Source organism: Marmota flaviventris, chromosome X, assembly GCF_047511675.1.
Source record: "Marmota flaviventris isolate mMarFla1 chromosome X, mMarFla1.hap1, whole genome shotgun sequence".
NCBI lineage: Eukaryota > Metazoa > Chordata > Mammalia > Rodentia > Sciuridae > Marmota > Marmota flaviventris.
In genome coordinates this window covers 1,579,460-1,602,496 of record NC_092518.1, presented here as the reverse complement: position 1 = coordinate 1,602,496, position 23,037 = coordinate 1,579,460, and the positions used below count along the sequence as shown (strand labels likewise).

General features: G+C 44.0%; 1 protein-coding gene across 4 annotated transcripts in view; it reads right to left on the bottom strand.

Annotated features, from left to right (window-relative positions):
* Positions 1–23,037, bottom strand: part of LOC114084545 (zinc finger protein 433-like) — a 60,397-nt gene that overhangs the window by 20,029 nt on the left and 17,331 nt on the right. Inside the window, exon 1 of one of the 4 annotated variants that reach the window (XM_071606529.1) lies at positions 9,256–9,404. The exons of 2 other annotated variants lie outside the window; for them this stretch is intronic. In XM_071606529.1, coding sequence (XP_071462630.1) covers positions 9,256–9,258 — 3 coding nt within the window. In that variant the 5' untranslated portion in view covers positions 9,259–9,404. Of the gene's footprint in view, positions 1–9,255; positions 9,405–23,037 lie in introns of those variants that run through there. One more of the 4 variants, XM_071606531.1, reaches the window with a different exon arrangement.

Below are 23,037 nucleotides of genomic sequence, written 5' to 3'. Positions count from 1 at the left end.
AAGCAACTCCGTGATGTCAGTGTTGTCATGTTTATAAACAGGGCAATGATTATCCTGTTGACAGCAGCAAGCTGGACATGGAGGCCATGCCTCTGATCCCTGCCACTCACGGGGCCTAGGCAGGATGATCCCAGCTTGGAGGCCAGCCTGGGCAATTTAGCAAGACTCTCTCTCCAAACAAAACCATTAAAAGGACTGGTAATGTAGCTCAATGGTAGAACAGCCCTGAGTCCAACACCCAGCAACAAAACCATAAAGAAAAACAAACACACACCACTTATACAGAACCAATGAAAGAGAAATACTCATACATAAATCTGATAAAAATCTGTATGACAAAAACTGCTAACTTCCAATGAGACTATCAAAGACAAGGAAAACACATGGAGATATTTTATGTTTACACATGGGAAACCTCAGTGCTATCATCAATTCTTACCAACTTCAGTTATGGATTCAATATAATCCTAATCAAAATTCTTTTAAGTTATCAGTAATAAAAGATCTAGAACAACCAACATGGTAATGAACACTCAATTCACAGGATGAACTCTACCTGAGGCTAAGAACTACTAAAAATCTACAATCATCAAGACACAGTGGTATTTGGCACAGTATAAATCTATTCCATTCATCTTTGACAAAGGAGCAAAGGAAAATCAACGGAAAATACACTGTCTTGGAAAATACTGCCAAAACACCTGGACATTAATGTACAAAGAAAGGAAGCATTCTCACCTCACAAATGTCACAGAATCAGCTCCCAGTGGAGCCTCAGTGTTAAAGTAGGACACACAGTGGGGGCTGCAGCTCTAGCAAACCACCCACCTGGCACTTAGCAGGCCCTGGGTTCACTTTCCAGCACCGAAAAACATTGCCTATACATCATAGTACTAAATGCAAACTTCAGAACTTCACTAAAATGACACAGAAGTACTTACAGAGAAATCTGGGCTGGCATGACAGCTTCATATGTAACATCAAACACATGATCTGTGAGCAAAAAACTTGTAAATAGAACTTGATCAAAACGAAGTTTGTGTTTTTCAAAGGATACACTTGAGAGAATGAGAAGAAATGCTGGACAAATGGACAAAATTTTGTCACAACGCATAGTGACACTGGGTTGGTATTCAACATACATGAAGAATACTCAGTAAAAAAAATAAGCAACCAACTTGGAAGTGAGAAAAAGATTTGGAAAGACAATCACTCAATAAATAGGCACAGTTAACACATGTGTGAGAAGATGTTCACCTGCATATAAATAGGAAACTTCAAAATGAACAATGAGGTGCCACCAGGTACTCAACTGGAGTGGTGAAATGACAAACAACACAAGCTCCAAAAGACAGTGAAAACTTAAATCAGCAAGCACCATTCCCTTGCTCATGTGAATGGAGAGAAGAACACTGTCTCTGGAAGACAGTCACGCTCTTACAAAATAAACATGGTGCACTCTACAATTAATTCACCACACTCCCAGGTGTCTATGCAAATGAGGTGAAAATTATGCACAGAAAACTTCTCAGCAGTGACTACAGCAGCCATGTCCAGAACTGCCCAAAGCTAGAAGCAAGGAAGATGCACCTTTCAATGCTGAATGGACGAGCTGCAGTTTAACCAACCAAAGAACATCACCCAGAAAGTGAGCTCTGCAGCCTGCAAAGATACAGTACCCTTAAAGGCAGACTGGTAAGTGAGAGAAGCCAGTCTGAAAGGCCAAGTGCAGTAAGATTCCAAGTCAAGAACATTCCAGGAGAGACAACATCATAGATGCACTGAAACTCTTCTGTATGACATTATTATGTAGAATATGTGACACACAAAATCACACCACACAGAGGAGGAACCCTAAGGTAAAGGATGGATTTCAGCTGATGATAAAGTGTTGCTTCATCCACTCTCTTAATCAAATGTAGGACACTGATTCAGTAACTAACAAGCATCCAACATCATGCAAAATATTGAGAACAGTGTAGAGTGTTTGATACTATATGTAATGGCTCATTAGAATTGTCAACCGCATTGGATTAAGAGATACCTGTGATTAAGAGGCCTCTGGGTGTGTCCGTGAGGGTGTGTCTACAAATGATTGGCATGTGGAACAGAGAACCAAACTAGAGAACCTCCTTAGGTATAGGCAGCACCATCCAATAGGATGGTGTCTTAGGTGGAACAAAAGTTGGAAGAAGAAGGAAGCAGCAGCAGAGAAAGCCCCTTTCTGCTCCAATGGCTGCTGCAATGGCCTGAGGATATCACACTCTGCCTTCTTCACTCTCCCAAAGTGGACTCTGCCTGTGATTCTCCAGGGAGTTTCCAGAACCTTTGGTCTGACTAGGGCAGCACCAGTGATCCCTCTTGTTCTGAGGCTTCAGCCTCTTGGACTCTGCAGCTACTGCTTCTCAAGCTCTCCAGCTGCAGATGGCCACTGTGGACATCCAGCTTCAGGTCAAGTAGGCCAATCTAATACGTCCCCTTTTAGATCACACTTCGTGTTGATGCTGTTCCTCTAGAAAATATTGACTAACAAACTATAAGTCTAAAATTGCTCTGAAACACAAAATTGATTTAATAAGGAAGTGAATGAACTACATGCCATAAACTTTAACAAATATAAACATAAGAAACAATATTACATAATGAATACCTTTCCCAAATAATAATGCAAAAAATAAAGCAATGAAGAAAAGTCGTCGTTACAAATTTCAAAACTATGGACAAAAGCAACGAAACTGATTTTCAATACTATTTCCATCTGGAAAGAAACTGGATGATAAATCTTTTTTTTAATATATATTTATTCTTTAGTTCTAGGTGGGCACAATTCCTTTATTTAATATTTATGTAGTGCTGAGGATCGAACTCAAGGCCTCACGCATGCTAGGTGAGCGCTTTTTCTCTGAGCCACAATCCCAACCCCTGCATGATAAATCTTTAAAAGGTATTCCAACTGCTGGTGTGGTGGTGTGCACCTGTAATTTCAGCCACTAGGGAGGTCAAGGCATGGAACTGGCAAGTTGGAGGCTCTCTCAGCAATTTAGCAAGACATCCAGAAATTTTGTGAAACTTGGTCTTCATCAACAATAAATGGGGGGACTGGGGTTGTAGCTGAGTGGCAGAGCACTTGCTAGCATGTATGAGGCACTGGGTATGATCCTTAGCACCACAGATAAATTAACAAAAATAAGGTATACTGCCCCTCTACAACTATACAAAATAAAAATAAAAATAAATAGGTACATAATAAATAGGAAGGGCTGAGGACGTGCTCAGTGGTCAAGTGCCTCTAGGTTTGTTAACCAGTGAAACACCTGCCCACCTCCAAAATGCTGCTCACACATTGAAATTCATTTTTCTTGAGGACAACATAAGCATGAGCAAGTCCCTGGCTTCAACCCCAGCACTCAATACATCAGCAAATAAGTAAACCCCAGTCTACAATACTAATTTTCTTGGGGTGGAGAGTAGCTCAGTAGTAAGAACTTGATAGCCTTTGGTTCAATCCTCAACAGTCCATGTACACACACACACAAAAAAAAAAAACAAACAAACAAACAAAAAAAAACCAAACAAACAAAAAAAAAACAACTCTGAAAATATATGTAATGAGTGATAAAAAAAGATTATAATACAAAAGATACACAATGAGAGGCAACAAAAATCAATGAAAAGACAACACACTTTCTTACAAAGGAGACTGAACTTGCCCATGATCTACACTCTTTGAAAAAACAAAGAGCATTTCAGTAAATTATGTGAAATTCAGGGCCTGGATTATTGTGTTTTATGGGGTGAACTTAGAAAAACTATATCTAAAATGAAAATACTACACTGTATCTAAGACCAGTGAAAATGTTGTACAGGACAGAGAGAGTAGAGAGAGCGTTTATGTTACTCCAAAGTTTCATAAGTTAAAAGGCCAGCTCCCAAATGGGTAGCCCTAGGAGGAGGTAATTAGGAGGGAACAGGAATCAGGTGACATGGTGAGAGTGCTTGTGAGAGGATCAGCACCCTCACTGAGACATATATCACTCTCCTTTTCAGAAAACAGGTGTCATTTATTATTTCACTGATAAAGTATTCAGTGATTTTTAAATGATCACAGTTGGGTATTTTAGGTATTGCCAAAATTGTCCTTAAAACTTCCAATGAAGATGGGTGTGATGGTGCACATCTGTAACCCCCGTGGTTCAGGGGTCAGAGGCCCAAGTTGATGTAGCAAGACCCTGACTCAAAAGGAAGAATCTAAAAGGGGCCAGGGATGTGGCTCAGTGGCTAAACACCTCTGGGTTCCATTCCTGATACCAAAAAACACACAGCTAACATGAACCTGCCAAGTCCAGACAACAACAGTAACAACAAACTGTCATTCCTGTCAAATTCATCAGCTTGTCAACGACTGTAACTAATTTACATAAAATCAAATTCATAAATTTATCCACCATAATTTTTGTAGAAATGGATTCATTTCCTGCAGCAATAATGGTAGACAGAGTTTCTCTGTATCTTAAGTGGCATTCTGGAATCTAGGACATGAATTTCAATTGGAAATCATTGAAAAGACAAGATCAAATCTCTCCAATTTTCTATGCATACTCAGGGGTAGCAAAAGATAAATTAGATGTGTTTATTTATTTATTTATTTTTTGTTTGTTTGTTTTTCTGTTCTGTTCTTTTTCTTTGGTTTGGGATCAGAGATTAAACCCAGAGGAACTTTACTGATAAGTAACAACCCCAGACATAAGGCCTGGCTAAGTCGCTAAGGCTGTACTCAAGTTTACAATCCTACTGCCTCAGCCTCTGGAACAGCAAGGATCACAGGTGTGCACCACTGTACCTGGCTGTAATTGTTTTCACAATGGAAATGTAACTAGACTTTTTAAAATCCACTTCTTTCTTGCCTATTTGATAATAGTCCATCCCATTTTGCTCTGAAAAAATAGACCTGGGCCTCAAAATGTGAGCAGATCATTGCAAAGTGATACACAGAAAGCTTTGGTGCTGAGGGAGCACACATGTGTCAGGCTCAAGGGGCAAGGAAGGTCCCTGACATCTGGGACTTGACCTCTCCTGGTCTTGCTCCCTGAAAGCCTCTAGGATCACCGTCCCAGGGACCTAGACCATGACTCCAGTCTATGAGGCATTTCAGGTTTGCACAGCTCTGCACTGGGGTGGGTGTTGCTTATGCTCTGGGAGAGGTGTCGCTCCTTCACACTGTGAGACTGAAAGGGCAGGAATCACTGGTGACCTGGACCCTCAACACCAGCATCCACAGGCTGACTGGCCACCTCTCTCCAAGGAATGGGAACAGAGCTTGGGAAAAACAAGGTCCCAAGGAAGTAGCTGTCTAGATGAGGCCTGTTCCAGGAGATTCCTCAGCCCAGAGCCCCCAGCAGCTTCCCTGAGAGGCTGCACCCCACAACTAAGGCTGTCCTCTTGGAGGAACTGACCCAGGGCCTGAAGTTCTGTTTACCCTGCAGGGACCAGGGCAGCTGTGGGCACCTTGTGGCAGCTCCAGGAGAGGACAGTGGCTGAGGACATAGGACCTTGTGAGGCGTCCAAAAGGAACCTCTGCCCAAGAAATCTGACATGGTGTCTACACCTAAGGAAGATAAAGGGAGAAGCACAAGATTTTTACAGCTGTGCGCTCAAGTTCTCTATACAGTTGCATCTACATCAAAGAACCTTCAGAGTATTTGACTTGGCTAACCAGACCACCATGAGGGTGGAAAGGCAGGGTTCTGTATGGAGACCAAAAATTATCTTGGGCTATCTTAAGCCCTTTAATAGCCAATTATCTTAATTTCTGTATCAGACCACAATTCTCAAAACTATTAAATTTCTCAGAATATATCCCTACCCTTACTAGACATTTAGTCCCCACCATCTACCAAAGTAAGAATGTAATAACAACAGTCAGAAGAAATTTCTTTTTTTTCCTTCCTTTCTTTCTTTCTGCAGCCCACCAATCTGATGATCCTACCAATGCAATTGGTTAATGTAGTGATACACAGTTTCTTTTATAAAAGTTCATGTAGGCCAGGCACAGGGCCACACAACTGTAATCCCAGTAGCTTTAGAGGATAAGGTAGGAGGACTGCTAAATTCAAAGTCAGTCTCAGCAATTTAGTGAGGCCAGAAGGAACTTGATGAGATCATGTCTCAAAATACAATCTAAAAAGGACTGATTGTGGCTCAGTGATTAAGTGCCCCTGGGTTTAATCCTTGTCTTTCAGGGTGGGACACATACATCATTTAGGGTCACTTGAATCCATGTTCCTGAGTATGGTCATTAATATTTAAATCAAAATGAACTATTTTCTATAGCTGGGATTGCCAATGCCTTTAATGTCAACAGCTTGAGAAACTGAAGCAGGAGGGTCAGGACTTACAGGCCAGGCTGGGCAACATAGCCAGACCCCATCTGAAAATCAAATTTAAAGAGTTGGGGATGAAGAACAGAAGAATGAATCAAACACTATTATCCTATGTGCATATATGACTACAGGACTGGTGTGAATCCACATCAAGTACAACCAGAAAAAGGAGCAGTGACACTCTATTTATGTGTACTGTGTGAAAATGCATTATAATGCCATGTATAACTAATAAAAACAAATTTAAGTAAATAAATGATTTATGTCAAATTGGGGCAGGGGGGCTTGGAACATAACCCAAAATTCAATATCCCTAGGTTCTATGTACAAATGGCTTTTTCCTTTTAAAGTAATTATTTTGACCAAACACAGGGAACTGTTAAGTGATTATTCTTTCTTCTCAAGTATAATAATCACAAATAGAAAACAAATGCTTTCAAAAGTGTTCTTCTTACCAGGGACACAGGCCTTGTTAGAATGGCCTTAGGCCTGAGCCTAAGCAACTCCATTTTAAAAGACCTGCAGTTTCACCAGGCACATCCACAGATCCCTCCAGTAAAGCCTCAAACAAGTTCCTTCCCCTCACCCTGATAAAGAGAGTGAAGCCTCTGGCAGTCTGTCCTTGCCTGATAATAGGGAAAGGCAAGAGGATCAGGGTGGAGATGATCCCAGGGAAAATGATGTCACTGAGAAATAGGGTGGTAGCTGATAAGGATTGAAAGCGTGATCAAAAGCCCCCAAATTTAGTATAAATGATAGAGCTGATGAGCAGGAATTCAGCCAACAGAAACAAGGATGCACTCGAGCTGGAGAGTCTGATGAGGACCTGACATCCCATCACTTGGCATCTTTCCTGAGCCTCTGCAAGATCCTCACCATTCTCAAACTCTACTGCCTCATCTGGACCTTGGTGAGAGCTGCACCTCCTCCCTAGGACCCCCTCCTCAACTGCTCCTCTGCTCCACACCAGGAAATGCTTGCCTTGGTTCCAGACCTGGTCACCGAGGTCTGAGTGAGTGTGCATCTGCTGGACTCACAGCCTAAGACATAAGATCTTTGAACTTAGCATGCAGAGGGAATGTCATTAGCTTATCATAAATTAAGTGTGTTTTCCAGTGCTTAGAATGAATCTAGAATTGTTTGCTGTGAATTAATTAACCTAGAATTGTTGCAGTTAGGGTGATAAACAAGTCAAGATGGCACCTGGCTTTTAGCCAAAGGAAGTAGTGGTTGAGAAGTAAGCCCAGCAAGCCATTAAGATGATAGAGATTCCTTAATGAGTGACTGCTGTGTCTAGATTACGTCAATTAAGTTAAGCTGTGTGTAATCATGAAGATGATGATTCCTTATTGGTTGACTGTTATACCTAGTTTTCATTAACTGAATACACAGCTTGTTCTTAATTATGTAGATATACCCCTACTGTCCTACAATAAATGGCTCCCACTCCTGCTGTATCCACCTTCACAAGTTCATCTTCACCCAGCAGTTAGTTTGCTGCTTCCAGGCTGTGGCACATTTTGCTGTGAATTGATTATGTCTATGGCAATGTCTAGCATTAAGGATTGTTGTTTTCTTGATTAAGAACCTATACAGTTCAACTGTATTAAGTAATTTGAGTGAATAGAGCATTGAAAGGGGCACAAGTGTGTGGACATTCTTTATTTCTCCCCTTGACTGCATAAGTCACAGTTTTGCCCCCTCCACACAGCCCTGTAATCCCAGGAACTTTGGAGGCTGAAGCAGAAGTGAAGCCAGATTTACAGATAGGTAGTTAGGTAAATTGGGTCTAATATTGTGTAAGATAAATAAAACAGAGGCCCGTATAGAGAATGGAGTCCTGGAAACCAGAGCAGCAATTGAAATGTTAATGTCCCCAAGGCAGGAATCCATTCTAAGGAACTGATAATCATAATCCAAAATCCACCCCAGGCCGTTCCTGCCCTGATTACTCCTCCAGCCCACCAATCTCCCACCTTTTGGACCTTCCCACCTGCATTCTATCACTGCAACATAATGAGAAACAAAGTGTGGGAAAGCGGAAAGAAGACTTTAGCTATAAAAGAGGGAAGACCTCCCCCTTACAGGGATTCCACCTCTTGGGTCCCCTTCTTCCTGCGGGGAGAAGTCTTTTCTGCTGTCCTTTAATAAACCTCTACTTTCCACTCTACACTTGCCTCAGCGTGCTTCTCTGGTGTTATACTTCAGCATTCGGGGAAGCAAGGACTCGTCACTGGTAAACAGCGGTAACAGAAGGATCACAGGTTGGAGACCAGCTTCCACACCAAGTGGGTGCAGATCTCAAAAATCAGTAAAAGTGGAGGCTGGGGATGTGGCTGATAAAGCTCCCCGAGTTTGGGTCCCCAATTAAAAGAAAAGAACTATTCTCTCCAATATTTCGCTAAATGAAAAGTGACAATTAGCGGACGGTGTCCATTTGGACCAAGTGGGAAGAACGAACGTCTGGCCGAGCTGTGAGCTGGAGGGAAGGTGGGGTTTAGAAGGGAGGAGGCGCCTGCAATTTGGGGAACCTACAGCAGCCTCCGGAGGAGCTCCCCTGGGAGAAGGAGGGTGCATTTGTGGCCCTGCTTCCTCCACGTTGGGAAGAGTGGGTCGGGCCACCAGTAGGGAGCAAAGGGGACACCAGGGCCCTGAGCCGCCCTTCCAAACCCAGGGAACCAGGGGACAGGGAACAGGGCCACCCTCCAGCGGGGACTCTGCCACGCTCAGCAGCTCACCTCAAAAACCCAAAACCCAGCTCACCCCACGACACCAAGGGACAGGGCCACGACTCCGCTGCGCTCCCCAGCTCACCCGGGCACCAGGCCCCAAGGCGGGTGGTGACGCGTGCCTTCAGCCCTGGTCGCAAACTCACCATTTTTGTGTTCTGTGGTGACCCGGCGTCCTCTTGAGGAACTTCCAGGCACCCGAGACGGGGGTGGGGGGGACACAGGCAGCGCAGAGTCACCTGAGTCCCTGGAGCAGAGAACTCTCGGCTTGAAGGATGAGGAGGGGAGTCGCTGAGGAAGAAACGCTCGCGAGATTGCGGAAGCCCGCCCTTCCTCTCCCTCTGCGCACTGATTGGGTAGTTCCCCCAGCATCCGGGATGGACGGCCTCCAGGCCCGCCTCTGCATCGTGATTGACATCCAACAGCATCCAATCACTGGCTGAAATTGGGTAGAGTGACAGATGCTTGGCCCCAGCCCTTTTCAGGCGGAGCTTTTCAGCTGTGCTGGGAACTAATACAGGAGGGAAGCCTTGACATAGCCTCTGGTGCAGAGGTGACACCTGGCGCTGAGCTAGGCTTCAGCCATAGAGTGCTTTCTGAGCATGGCGAGGCCCTGGGTTTAACCTCAACACAAAAACAAAGCAAAGCTTCTCAGGGAGGGTGAGGCTGGAGGAGCCTAAGGTCAGTGAGACCCTCTCTTAAAATGAAAGGAAAAGAGTGGGGATGTAGCTCAGTGGTCCAGGTCAAGCCCCACTGGTTTTAAAATATATATATATATATATATATATATATATATATATATATATATATATATATATATATATATATATATATATATACAATATATATACCTCAGGCAAATTAGAAAGACACTGTCTCCAAATTTTTGAAACACTCTTTAAAGATATCATATATATCCACATATATGTGATATCTACTAATGAAAACATTTTGAAAATTATTTTAGTATTTCTCATTACCTCCTGGCCTCTGATCTTTGAGGAGGCAGCCTGAGCTATAAAAGGAAACATTTGGGGTTGGGGCTGTGGCTCAGTGTTCCATCCCCAGCAGAGAAAGGGGTGGGGGGGGGGAGGCAGGCAACCTTCTAAAACAGCAATGTGCAGCGGAAATAAAATGGGCGCCTTGTGCTCAATGTAGATAGTCTACATTCCACAAATATCAATTCTTATGTACAGACCTGACTCTGCTGATCCCACAAGTCTGCTCAGCTGTTTGCCCTAAAATCAAAAAGAAAAGGTGTTGATTGAAATCAGGAAAGGAACTTTGACCAGTGCAGCTACACTAGGGAGATAAGGAAACCCTGTCTTACCCTGTGTTTAGGTGCTGACAAGGGCTTTGAGATTTTCTTGAAAGGGAAATCATTGTCATGAATGTATAGGGGAAATTGTATGTAGGAGTTCGTATTAATTGTAAAAGAATAATATTGTATTATTATTGCATTAGGTGATATGCTAATAATATCATAAAATGTAGAAATGTATTAGGTTAGGCTTCAGGCATCTGTAGTCTCATAACATGTCTGTGAGCTCAAGCTCATTTGCCCCCTTAAAACATGTCATTCTATTGCACAGACTGACCTCATTATTTTCTCTCAATATAAAGTCCCCCTTTGTGAACTCTTTTTATGTCAAGGTTTGAGATGCACCAACATTTTCAAGAAAAGCCACAAGCCCATCTGCATCCTGCCTAGGAAGCAATGTACCCCCAGAAGCTGACCCAGGGCTCTCAGCTTCCTGGGTTTAACTATCAGAAAGAAATAATAACAATGCTCAGCTCTGCCAGAAAGCCAGCAAGTAAAACATAAAAATTTGCCAATTGGGTCCAAGACACCCTGACATATTAACCCCAATAATGGAAAGTATATACCATTTTATTCTCTTCTCTTAAGTTGGACTTTGTGAAGTCTTTCACATCCTGCATAGTGTCTCACATTCATTATACCTAACAATATTGCCCATGGACCAGGGGGGCTCTTGTGTAAAAACTGTGGAAACGTGGGCACATAGCTGCCCAGAGCTGAGAATTGAATCCCAGGTGCTTTTATTGTCCCCCATGTGGAGATTGAATTGATACGGGGGCACTATAGCACTGAGCTACATCCCCAGCCCCCCTTTTCATTGTGGTTCAAAGAAGGTGGGTGGGAGCATAAGTGTGATGGATCTGAGAAAATAACCCCAGATGGTGACTCCAACCTGTTATCAGACCAATGAGGAAATAAGAAGTACAAGCATGGTGGTGCAGGACTGTAATCCCAGCCTCTCAGGAGGCTGAGACAGGAGGATTGCTTGCTCAAGCCAGCATCAGCAAAAATAGGGTGCTAAGCAACTCAGTGAGATCTTGACTCTAAAAAAAATACAAAACAGGACTAGGGATGTGGTGAAGTGGCCACATGGCCCTGGATGAATGGAAGGATGGGTGAATGGGTGGGAGGATGCATGGACTGATGGGAAGATGTATGTATGTCTGAATGGATGGCTGGATGAATGGGTAGATGGGTGGGCAAATAGACAAATCCATGATGCATGGGAGAGAAAATGGGCAGATGGGTGGAAGGAGGGATGGCTGGTACATAGACAGATGGATAGATATATAGACAGATGCATGCTGATGGATTTGAGTAAAGTTAGTGATTTGCTAATCCTGAGAATAAAGGGCTCAGAACAGAGTACAATTTTACAAGCCTGTATGACATCATGTACACAGTTTAGCCAAAATAAGAAAATTCCCCACACTTTCTAAGATCTTCTAGCCTTCAAAGTCCCCCACTCAGACCATCTCTTTTGCCCCATTTTGGCCCTGTCTCCCCCACACCCCACGAAGACATATTTTTTTCCCTAGTCCCCAGTCATACTGGGGATCAGGGTTTCTGTGAACTCAGGATATGCAAGTGTCTTTTGCACCCATAGCTTTCAAATCCTTTGGGTCTGAACCCAGCAGTGGCATTGCTGGGTCATATTGTGATTCAATCCTAAGCTTTTGAGAGGCCACCACATTGTTCTGCCAAGGGCCACCTGGAGCCTCAGGAGTTGGGAGAGGCAGGAAGGAGCTTCTGTGGAGCCAGTGGAGGGAGCTGGACACCATTGTAAGAGGTGGGTCCTGTCCACAAATGGCCCTTAGAACCCCTGTGTGGGATCTTGTGTGGAAACAGGGTCTCAGCAGAGGTAGTTAGTGAAAGATCTGAGATGGGTTCCTTCTGGGTCAGGGGGCCCTTATGCAATGGCAGTGTCCTCACAAGAGACAGAAGAGAGGACACAGACACAGAGATGGAGCCACATGGAGACAGAGTTAGAGAATGGAATCATGGGGCCACCTGGAGCCCCAGGAGCTGGGAGAGGCAGGCAGGAGCCTCCCTGGATCCTGTGGAGGGAGCTCATCCTTGTGACCCTGGTCTCAGCCATTTGCCCTCCAGGGCTGGGGGAGGGGGTGGTGGTTCCTGGATCACTTTTGATTTCAGTCTCTTTGTTTTGGGTTATTAATTATAACAGCCCCAGGAAAACCCTCACAGACTCAGTATACTCTAGTTTAACAGTTGGAAAATTATCATTTCTGGAGCTGAGTTTTGCAGCACTAAGAAATTTTACTTGCACTGGTCGATTTTAAATAATTTTTTTCCAATCACTAGACACACAGCACCACCCCATCCACAAAACTGCACTGTATTTCAGTGTATCATTCCCATAGCAACCAACATCCCGAATGCTCAATTCATCAGCCAAGATTATCCTAGATTAGCAGCCTAGTAGGTTGTTTTATCTTCATTTTATTTTATTTTATTTTATTTTTTTTTTTGGTATTGCAGATTGAACCCAGTGTGCCTAACCACTGAGCCACATCCCCAGCCCTTTTTTATATCTTATATACAGAGTCTTGCCCATTTGCTCAGGCCCTCACTACATTGCTGAGCCTGGCCCCCAAATTCAACCCTCCCGCCTCAGCCTCCCAAGCCACTGGGATTACAGGCATGCCACACCACAGCAGATAACACTATGTTTTTGAGGAGTCCTTCCGTCCTGGGAGCAGAGATCTCTAAGAACACAGGAAGCAAGCAAGTTGGGTGCTGCTAGGCAGATTATCAAACAGACTGAGTACGATCATGGGTTAGAAATGGTCTAGGGCCATGGGAGTTGGCTTCCTGGGGAGCAGAGTTTGAGGGAGGTTGTGTGGGTAGGGGCAGCTGGGTGGGTCCTGATTCTGCTGTGTCTCATTGCTCCAGATAGGGAATACCCATAGAATGTTAAATAGACTATGTAACATAGAATTTCATTATTTAATAATAATTGTATATTTATAATGTAATAATAGATAAGCTCTACCTTATAATTTACAACCTATGTTAATGTGCCTGTGTCAATATTCATTTTGAAGTGGCACACACTGTAATTCTGTGACTTGGGAGGCTGAAGCAGGAGGATTGTAAGTTGGAGACCAGCCTCAGCAACTCAGAAAGTCCCTAAGCAACTTAGAGTCTATGTCAAAATAATATATATATATATATATATATATATATATATATATATATATATATATATATATATATATGCTGGGAGCCATTAGCCAAGTAGGTATGACAATTTCCTTGCCAGCGTACCCCATGTTGCTGACATGTTGCAGCGACATTGAATGTAGGTGACCTTGCTCAAGGACCAAGGCAGATTAGGGTGTTCCCGGTTTTAAGATAATCGTGTTTAGGGTGTTCCCAGTTTAGGTTCCAGGTTTAAGGTTTAAGATTATTCCTCCTGGGAATAGGGCGTATCCGCTGCCTGAGTTCCCCTTGAGTTCTCACGGGATTCAGACAGTATATTTTGGAGATAGAAGCCCAGTGGAGGTGGATTTGGGCAGAGAACGTGGATTTCCCCAGAACGTGATTGTAGACGGCTGGTGTGAGTTCGGGAATAAAGAGTTGCTGTTTGAATCTACAAGCTGTGTGGTGGCTCGTGATTGTGTGCCCAGCCAGACTGCCGCATTTGGTGGCCCGTACGGGGAACTTCTGAAGCTTGGAGGTAAGTGAAATTGCTGGCCCCTGAGGAAGATCGAAAGAATGGGTGACCAATTCAAAAAACAATGTGTTATTGTTTTGATTTATTTTGTTTTTATTTCAATTTGCCTGTTCCTAGAACTTTCTCAGGCAAACTGGGGAAAATGGTTGACTCAAGGTTTGAAGTTGTTCGCCTCCGAGCAAGATAAATTGTTAGAGGAAGGAGGCACCCCAGTAAGACCAAGAACAATTAGGGCATATGTTGATACAGTACAAAAATGTATCCCATGGCTTTTTAAAGACGAGTTATTAAGTATATCAATGGGACCATCATGGTATCCTATAGAAGGATTTTTCTTCAAGAAAGAGATGGCTAGTTCTGTTTACTACATTTGTCTAAGATTTGGTTTTTACAGACATCTGATTAATTTACAAAGCTAAAGTGTTAAAATATCAACCACTAAATATGAAATCAAGTACTCTTTACTTATTAAGTTCCATAAGGTAATATATTTAAACATTATGTGTGTTTTCATAAATTGGTGAATGGAAAAATGTTTAATATTGCTTTGGTCTGTGTCTTTGCTAAAACAAGGTTACTAAGTGTTAAGATTCTATCATGTGTAATTTATATACAAAGAGTAGAAAAATTTTCAGTTGGGTTTCAATTATAGTATTATAGTATCATAAAAAACATGAAAGTCTTTCATCTTATTAAAGTGGAGTAATTTGTCTAAATCAGAAATTTTATAAGAGTTGTTTCAAAATGTGAATTTATAAAAAGGGTTAACGGTTAAAAAAGAGATAGAAAAATATTCAAGATGTGAAAATATATTTTAATATAAAAGGTTAAAGGAAAAAGAAATGTTTCTAGATGAGATAATCTCTGTGTGGTAAAGTAAAAAGTTGTAAAATGCCGTTTAAAAAGATTTTGAGGAAACTAGACTTACTTTAAAAGCTTGAGAAAGGAAGAAAGAAGAAAAAAGGTATTTGTACATGGCAGATTGAGACAAAGCTTCTCAATGGAGTTTAAAAAAAAGCCTTTGGTTGAAGGGCAGCCATGTAAACTAACATTAAAGCGATTTAAACAGAATCTAAGCCTTGTTTAAAAGAGTGAAGCTGTAGGTGGTGAAAAAGTACATTTATAAGTACAGTATAGATGATAATTGGAAGGCTTTAAAAGGTTAAATTGAAGGTGGTTAAAATGCCTTCATGATGGAGGAAAGAAGCTTAGTTAATCTTAAAGGCATTGCTTAAAAAAAATGGGAAGATAATAGGATAAAAGATATTTAGATAAAGAAGATTAAAAATTTAAAGTGAAAAACTTTAAAGACAGAAGTATAGAAAGTTAAAAAGAAAAAAGATATAGAAGATGTAAAAAGATAGAAAGGATGTATGAAGACAAGAATTTTAAACCCACAAAATAGGAAAAAAAAAAAACTAGGAGGAAAATAAGCAACTAAGGGTAAAAATACAAACCTTAGGAAAAAAAAAAAAACAAAAAACTAGAAGATAGAAATAAGATAGAAAATGGTTGAAAATGTCAAGTAAGGTATTACACAGATAGAAAATGCATAAAGCTAAGACAACTATTAGATACAGACATACTTATTAAAGCAAAAAGAGGGAATTGGAAGGGGGTATATATCCCCCAAAGATAAACTTAAAATAACGCTTTTTACTCTAAACTTTTTAAATTTGGATTCATCAGGACTTAGTGCTGCGGAAAGGCATATGTATCCAAAAAATGTACATAAGCCTAAAGTACTTTGGAAAGATATTCTAACAGGACAATGGAAAGGTCCTGACCCAGTGATTGTCTGGAGTCGGGGGTCTGTTTGTGTTTTTCCACAGGGAGAACAGCAGCCCATTTGGATTCCAGAGAGATTAACTAAAACAGTCTCTACAGATCGAAAAGAAGATGATTTGACTCAAATCCATAACAGCTGATATCCAGAACTCCAGCTTGGCCATTCTTACATCTGCGACACTGATAAACCAGGATGCTTTTTTCAATAGCTATTTTATTATTGCATTTTTCCACATCATAAGGTTCTATTTTTATTTTTTGAGCTCATAAAAACCTAGGTTAATGTTTTGCTGATCAGTTTTATTTTTTGACTGGAGTTTTTAAACATTGCAATGGAGATTTCACCTAGGTAAAGCTACAAGGCCTTTACTATTTTCTTATGTGTTGTACGTTTGTGTACACTCTTGTGTTTTGTGTTGTATGTCTGTATGTGCATATGTCCATATTTCTTATATGAGGAGCGCTCATGAAAAAATGGATCCGAATTATTATTATTTTTTTTATTCACGTGATTTAAATGGTTTAATTTAAATTAGGTAAACAGCTGTTAAGGATTGTTTTTAAAGGTGGTTAACAGATCTGTTTGTTTACTAGTTTAAATTAGGTAAAAGGCTGTTAAGGATTGTTTTTAAAGTAGGTTAACAGATCTGTTTGTTTACTTTCACCTTTCCTTTTCATTATATTTAATAATTCTTTTCAGGATAATGTCTCTTTAGCATCATTGCCAGAATTCCTATCTCCATCCCAGTGCCGGTGAAGAACTCAACAAGTAATGCTCAATCAAAGAGTCAACTTACTTTGGGAGGAAACTTACTTTGGGAGGAAATGGACATATTGATAGATTCCTCCGCTTTGAACTGCTTGCAGAACTTGCCTGGACTATGTAACTATCGTTTGGTGCAGCGAATTGTGGTAATGCTGGCATATCTTTGCTGATGGTGTCACCAGTGATGCAATTTTTTCCCAAGGAGCCGTCAATTGGCTTGGTGTCGTGGCATTTCTGTATCCTCCTCCCTTCTGCTAGTGATGGTCTAAAATTTGGGGGCCAATGGCTTATGCTGGACCGGTAGTCAGTGACGGGTATGATCCAATTACAGTGGTATCAACCTAAGACAGGAGGCTGACGCCTAAAGGTCAGTTTTCCGATGACGGGTAAGAACCATATGTTGAATTGGACAACCTACCAGGCACGGTCCTTAAGCCACATTAACCTCACTCCCCCACTGGCACCAAGGCCAAATTTGGGGGCCAACAGAGGTGAGGCAAAGAACCTCACCCCCCCACTGGTGCATAGACCTATCCACAAGTATGGCTGTATGCTGGACCGGTAGTCAGTGACGGGTATGATTCAATTGCAGTGGTATCAACCTAAGACAGGAGGCTGACGCCTAAAGGTCAGTTTTCCGATGACGGGTAAGAACCATATGTTGAATTGGACAACCTACCAGGCACGGTCCTTAAGCCACATTGCTTGTTGTTTAATTAATCAGAAGGGGGGAGATGCTGGGAGCCATTAGCCAAGTAGGTATGACAATTTCCTTGCCAGCGTACCCCATGTTGCTGACATGTTGCAGCGACATTGAATGTAGGTGACCTTGCTCAAGGACCAAGGCAGATTAGGGTGTTCCCGGTTTTAAGATAATCGTGTTTAGGGTGTTCCCAGTTTAGGTTCCAGGTTTAAGGTTTAAGATTATTCCTCCTGGGAATAGGGCGTATCCGCTGCCTGAGTTCCCCTTGAGTTCTCACGGGATTCAGACAGTATATTTTGGAGATAGAAGCCCAGTGGAGGTGGATTTGGGCAGAGAACGTGGATTTGGGCAGAGAACATGGATTTCCCCAGAACGTGATTGTAGACGGCTGGTGTGAGTTCGGGAATAAAGAGTTGCTGTTTGAATCTACAAGCTGTGTGGTGGCTCGTGATTGTGTGCCCAGCCAGACTGTGGCATATATATATATATATATATATATATATATATATATATAAAGGATTAGTGATGTAGCTCAGTGGTTAAGCACCTCAAGTTGAATCTCCAGTACCAATAGTAATAATAATAATTAAAGTAATAATTTTGTTGATACATCTGCAGAATTGAAAGCTTGATACTTAGTAAGTTCAGAACTTGGAGCCTCTGTAGGGGCTTGGGGTACAAAGTCAATAGAGTCAAGGTGTGGCTGGGTCTGAAGATGGTGACCAAGCCCAGAGGATGCTGAAGAACTCAGAGGTGTCAAGGTGGGCTGGTGACTGGGGACACAGCTGGCCCAATGTGCTGGCTTTCTGTTCCACACAGCATCGGTGGTGAGAAAGAAGCAGGGCTCCTAGCGATGGCCAGCTGCCATGTCTTTCCTTATCCCAAGATCCACTGGGCTGGAAATGGGTTTGGCCATCAGGCAGAGGTGGAGTTAGCTTGGGTGGTGGCCTGAGGTCATCAATGAACAGTCAGGGTCTGTGGACTGAAGGCCCCAGGCTGGGTGTTTTGTTACAGCAGCCCAGGAAGACTAATAGAGTGACCACCAGCGCTCTGACCAGTGCAATGACCTGAGTGTATCTGGAGCTGCCACATTGGAACTGAGGGTCCCTTAGCTCTGAGTGATGAGCATGTGGCCATGTGGTAAGCCAGCCATGGGCTGGGTGTGAACTATGAGCCTGCTGGAACCAGGGATCCGAGTCAAGCATGAGGATGCGGGTCTCCCAAGGGTCTCTGCAGAGTTCAAGGATTAAAGGCAGGTCAAGCTGGACCACTTGTCCCCAAAGCATGGTAGGCCCCTCCCCCTTGGCAGGCTCAGGCGCCCTCTGGCTGGAAGAGCAGGGTCAGGAAGTGCCTGTTCCACAGAGTTGCTCCTGTGGAGGGACAAGAATCACAGAGATGACTGAGGATACCAGAAGGTCTCAGCCAGGTGTCCTCAGGAGGTGAATAGCACCAGGGGCGGTGGCCCGTGTGTGGGTGGGCATAAGCTGTTCTGTCCTCTCCAGAGCAGAGAGAAGGTGGCCTCCAATTAGATCCCGCACAGACACATTCACTACAATGAGACCTGAGAGTGTGACATCCAGAGAGCAGCTACTGCCTGAGGATCTACACCTCAGAAAGGAAAAGCCACCCATCAGGATGGACCCCAGCCATGACTGACATCTGTCTGTTCAGCCTGCTCTGTCCTGCTGCCCTCCAGCCACAGGCACAGCCCACCAGCTCCCAGCCCTGCCCGGCTTCTGGTCGACCTGAGTCCCTTCAGCTCTCACCTTCCTCCGTCACTATTCTCTTTTTGGAGAAACACAGCTGATTTTAAAAAGGTTCTTTGAGATCAAAATTCCTCTTTCATCTCACTCCAGGGACAATGGCAGCTTCTAGGAACACAAACAACAGTGAGTGTGGCGCAGGGGAGGGTGTTAGACCAGGACGCAAGAAAAGACCACTGGCTCCAATTAAAATCAAATTAAAGCAAGGTTATTATTTTGACCAGCCGGGCTGCCTCTCCCACCCAACACTGACCCCGGGACCTGTCTGCACAGCAAGGCCCCCTCCTCCCCCACCATCTACCTTCCCTCCTGTCATCTTCCCCAGCATCCAGACACCTGCTGGTTCCATTCTGTACTCCAGAGGCTCTGCAGTCTTCAGCAACCTGGGCCTTTTCTGGGTCTCTACTTGAGGGAGACACCCCTGCACATGCAAGGGACTGAGTAGCTTTTGTCCCTGTTTCTCACTTACTGCCAATTTAATCCCCAGCCAGCCTACAGGCCCTTAATGGGACCTTTTCCTTGCCAACACCTCGCGGGACCTCTCTTTCACGTGTCTGCAGTCACTCTCTGCTCTCTGGGCTGTGCTCCTGTGCAGACACTTCATCCAGTTTCCTGAGTTTACAATCCTCTCCTTGATGCAGGGGGCCTGTTTTCAACACTTGGTAGTGAGCAGAGCGCCCCCTGCTGGCCGTCCTGTGTTATGACCGCTCGTTTTACAAGCCTCCCCTGTGGTGTTCAATCTTCAGTCCTCAGGTGCTTGTGTGTCTGGTGCACTGCTCCATGTCTGGGTCCGTGCGTTTGCTTCTGTACATTGCTTCCAAGGAAACCGGGCCTTTGTGTTTGTGTGGGCGCTGTCTCATCCAGCAACGAGGCCCATGGAACAGGGTCGAGGACAGTGTGGCTAGAGAGTCAAGAATCAAGACCTCCAGACACCAAGCAGGAAGCAGGTCTGATTTTATTGCGCAGTTACCATGTGTATACACTCGGGCAGCAGCTAAGCACATTACACGCAGCCACCAATATAATTTCTGAACAACTCTAGGAGACCAAAGCAGGCCCACCAATATTCCCTCTGGCCTACCGATGATTCCAAGGTTGTTCTGTTGAGCAACTGCTGGCACAGGAGTGACTCTGAAGAGCCACAACCAATCAAGTAGCAGGCCGTGGAGCAAGTGCAGGGTCTGCAACAGGTGGCCTCACGCCCAGGGAGGGGCCTACAGGGTGAGCAGCCTGCAGCTCACACCCCTAGCTGGAGGGGAGTGGCCTGCCACTCAGGTGCCCTTCATGTATGCCACATATGCAGTTGTCCATGCACTTGTCCCCACGTCTCCCCCGCAGACTTGCCACAAGGACTTTTGCTAGCATCCCTTATTTTTCTTTGGTGGCCTTCACATGCTTGCATAAGCGTCTCACAACACAAGAAAAAAATTATTACTGTCACACTCAGTAGGGCCAGAGTAATAGCGTTATAAGGGTTAGTAACTTGGCTCTCAGGTTTTTCCAATGTTCAGCCAATCCCTGGAAGAAAGAGGAGGCTGTTGAGACAGACACCTTAGTCCCCTTGATTTTGACCATGGCCTTAGTGACGTCATGCAGTCGTAACACAGTGAGCATCCCAAGCGCCCTTCATGAACTGAGCAAAAGTGGAGAACTCTAAGGTTCCATTGTGAGATACAGCGTATTGGGTGACGCAAATACTATGAAATTCAGGGTGACTGTGAGCCTTAGCAACATAAACAGAACACTTCGTGGCTCCTGGTGGAGGTCTGCTTCTTGCTGAATGAGGAAAATAGTGGTTCAGTTCAGTTTATTTAAGTCATTTTGAGAGGCGAAGGCTGGTGCCACACACGGGACACATTGTTTCCAGTGTGCACAGTGTGGATCCTCTGAGTGAGTGCAGCAGTGGCAGTGGCTATGGTGGCGATGGCGGCCACTAGGGTAATAATCCCAGCAATGATGAGGCCAATATCACGCCTTGTCCAGTGCAGGATCTCACTAAGAAGATGCTTCCTCTGCATGTCCCATGGACTCCTCCACTCCTTGGACTGGTTCACTGGAAGCCAGGCTGCGGGGGGCATGTGAGGATCAATACACATTTAGCTTTCATAGCCGGTGTAGACAGGTTGTGAGCCAGCAGGATGCATTGACTGCACAAGGGATCTCTGCATGAGTGATATTTACACCATCAGAGGCAGTGATTATGAGCATGGCAAGGGTGGCGTGACACAAGCTTGTGCACAGTGGGTATGGGTATACTTTGGGATGAAGGTATATGTTGGGTTTAGGGCCCATTATCCACTCATGCATCCAGCCAGCTGCCACCCATTTGAAGGGTCTAGTGGCCAGCAATATTGGCCTGGTATCCATCAGGCCATATTGATTTCCTGCATAATGGTTGGTGACAGATCATCCCAGGGAGCAGTTACTGCATTAGCCCACATGGTTTGAGGCACATGGGTTACATTCCAGGGAGCTGCACCCAACCCGGCACTTAGGTGTTGATCTTCTCCAAAGAAATTTCTCTTACCAAGGAGATAAGGTGTGGCTGCCACACATGGATTCCAGGGGTGCTATCATTATCAGAGGGGGGCTTTCTAAAGAGTGTTGTTGGGCATGTTGGCAGAAGAGTTTCTTGCACTTGCCATGGGGATGTAGTCTATGGCTTTTGGTAGCGTTAACTACCAAGTGTCAGTGAGAGACAGCCAGCATAGGACTTGTTATATTGATCTACAAAAGTTTCATTAGCAAGAGCAAAATAGAGAGGACGGTTCTGATTGTAGGTCTCATTATCAACAACGGAGAAACCACTAGGCCAAGCAGGCGTGGTACTGCTGGTGTTCCCCTGCACAGGTGGTCCTTGTACGGCTACCTCAGGATCAATGAGGAAGGAGTTATTAGAAAAGAGCTTAGATAGGGCTCCTTCCCAATTGACCAGGCTAATTTGGTGGCCAAGGGTCCAAAGCCCAATTTACCTGGCAGGCAGTTTCACTGCAGGCACCCAGATGGGGTGAGGATTCTGTCAACATGTACAAACCCTGGACCCAGTTTTAGGAGGGACGCTGGACAATCATGCACTTGTGATGGGATCCAGCTGGGAGATTATAGGTAAATGGCAGGGCACAGTGAAGGGGGCCTACTGTTTGTGGGTGGCTCTTTCCATGGAAAATTTTGAAGTTGAAAGAAAATTTGAAGCAAACAAGATTTTGTTCAAGGCATTGTGAGGGGGATTTGGTAGAGCCTTCTCCCTCCCCCTGCCCCATTTTTGTAGCCTGGTCATTAATTCCTTGCATGTTCTGTCTGCAATGCATTAAACCTGAGGGTTATAGGGGATCCCAGTGACATGATTTCTGTGCCATGTAGAGCAAAATTCCATGAAGGCTCTGGTTTCCCAGGCTGGACCAGTGTCAGTTTTCATGGAGAAAGGAGCTGCCATGATCCCAAAGCACTTAAGTAGATGGGGATGGCCATTCCACAGCCTGCATAGGTATCAGTGACCACATAGTTATATTTTAATTTCCTGAGGTACATAATGAGTGACATCTACTTGCCATAAGGCATTAGATTTTAATCTTGGGGATTTACTCCAGCAGGTTGTTAAGTGACAACAGGAAGGAAAGGGGCATATTTTTGTGGTCTTGACTAGCTGCTTGCAAGCCTCCTTGGTCAGTTCAGGAAATAATTTGCAGAGGCTCTGGGCATTTTGCCAGAACTGTCCTGTCCCTCCACACCCCCAGCAGAGAGGCTTGAGCCCCTTCTGTCCCTGTATCCTGGGTGGCCAAATCCAGTCATCCACTGGGCTGCATTGTGCTGGCGCCTGCTGCTCTCTGTCCCTTGTTTAGTCCCTCCCTGATCACCTCCTTGGCTGGGGCTTCCCTTGATTCTTCATGAAA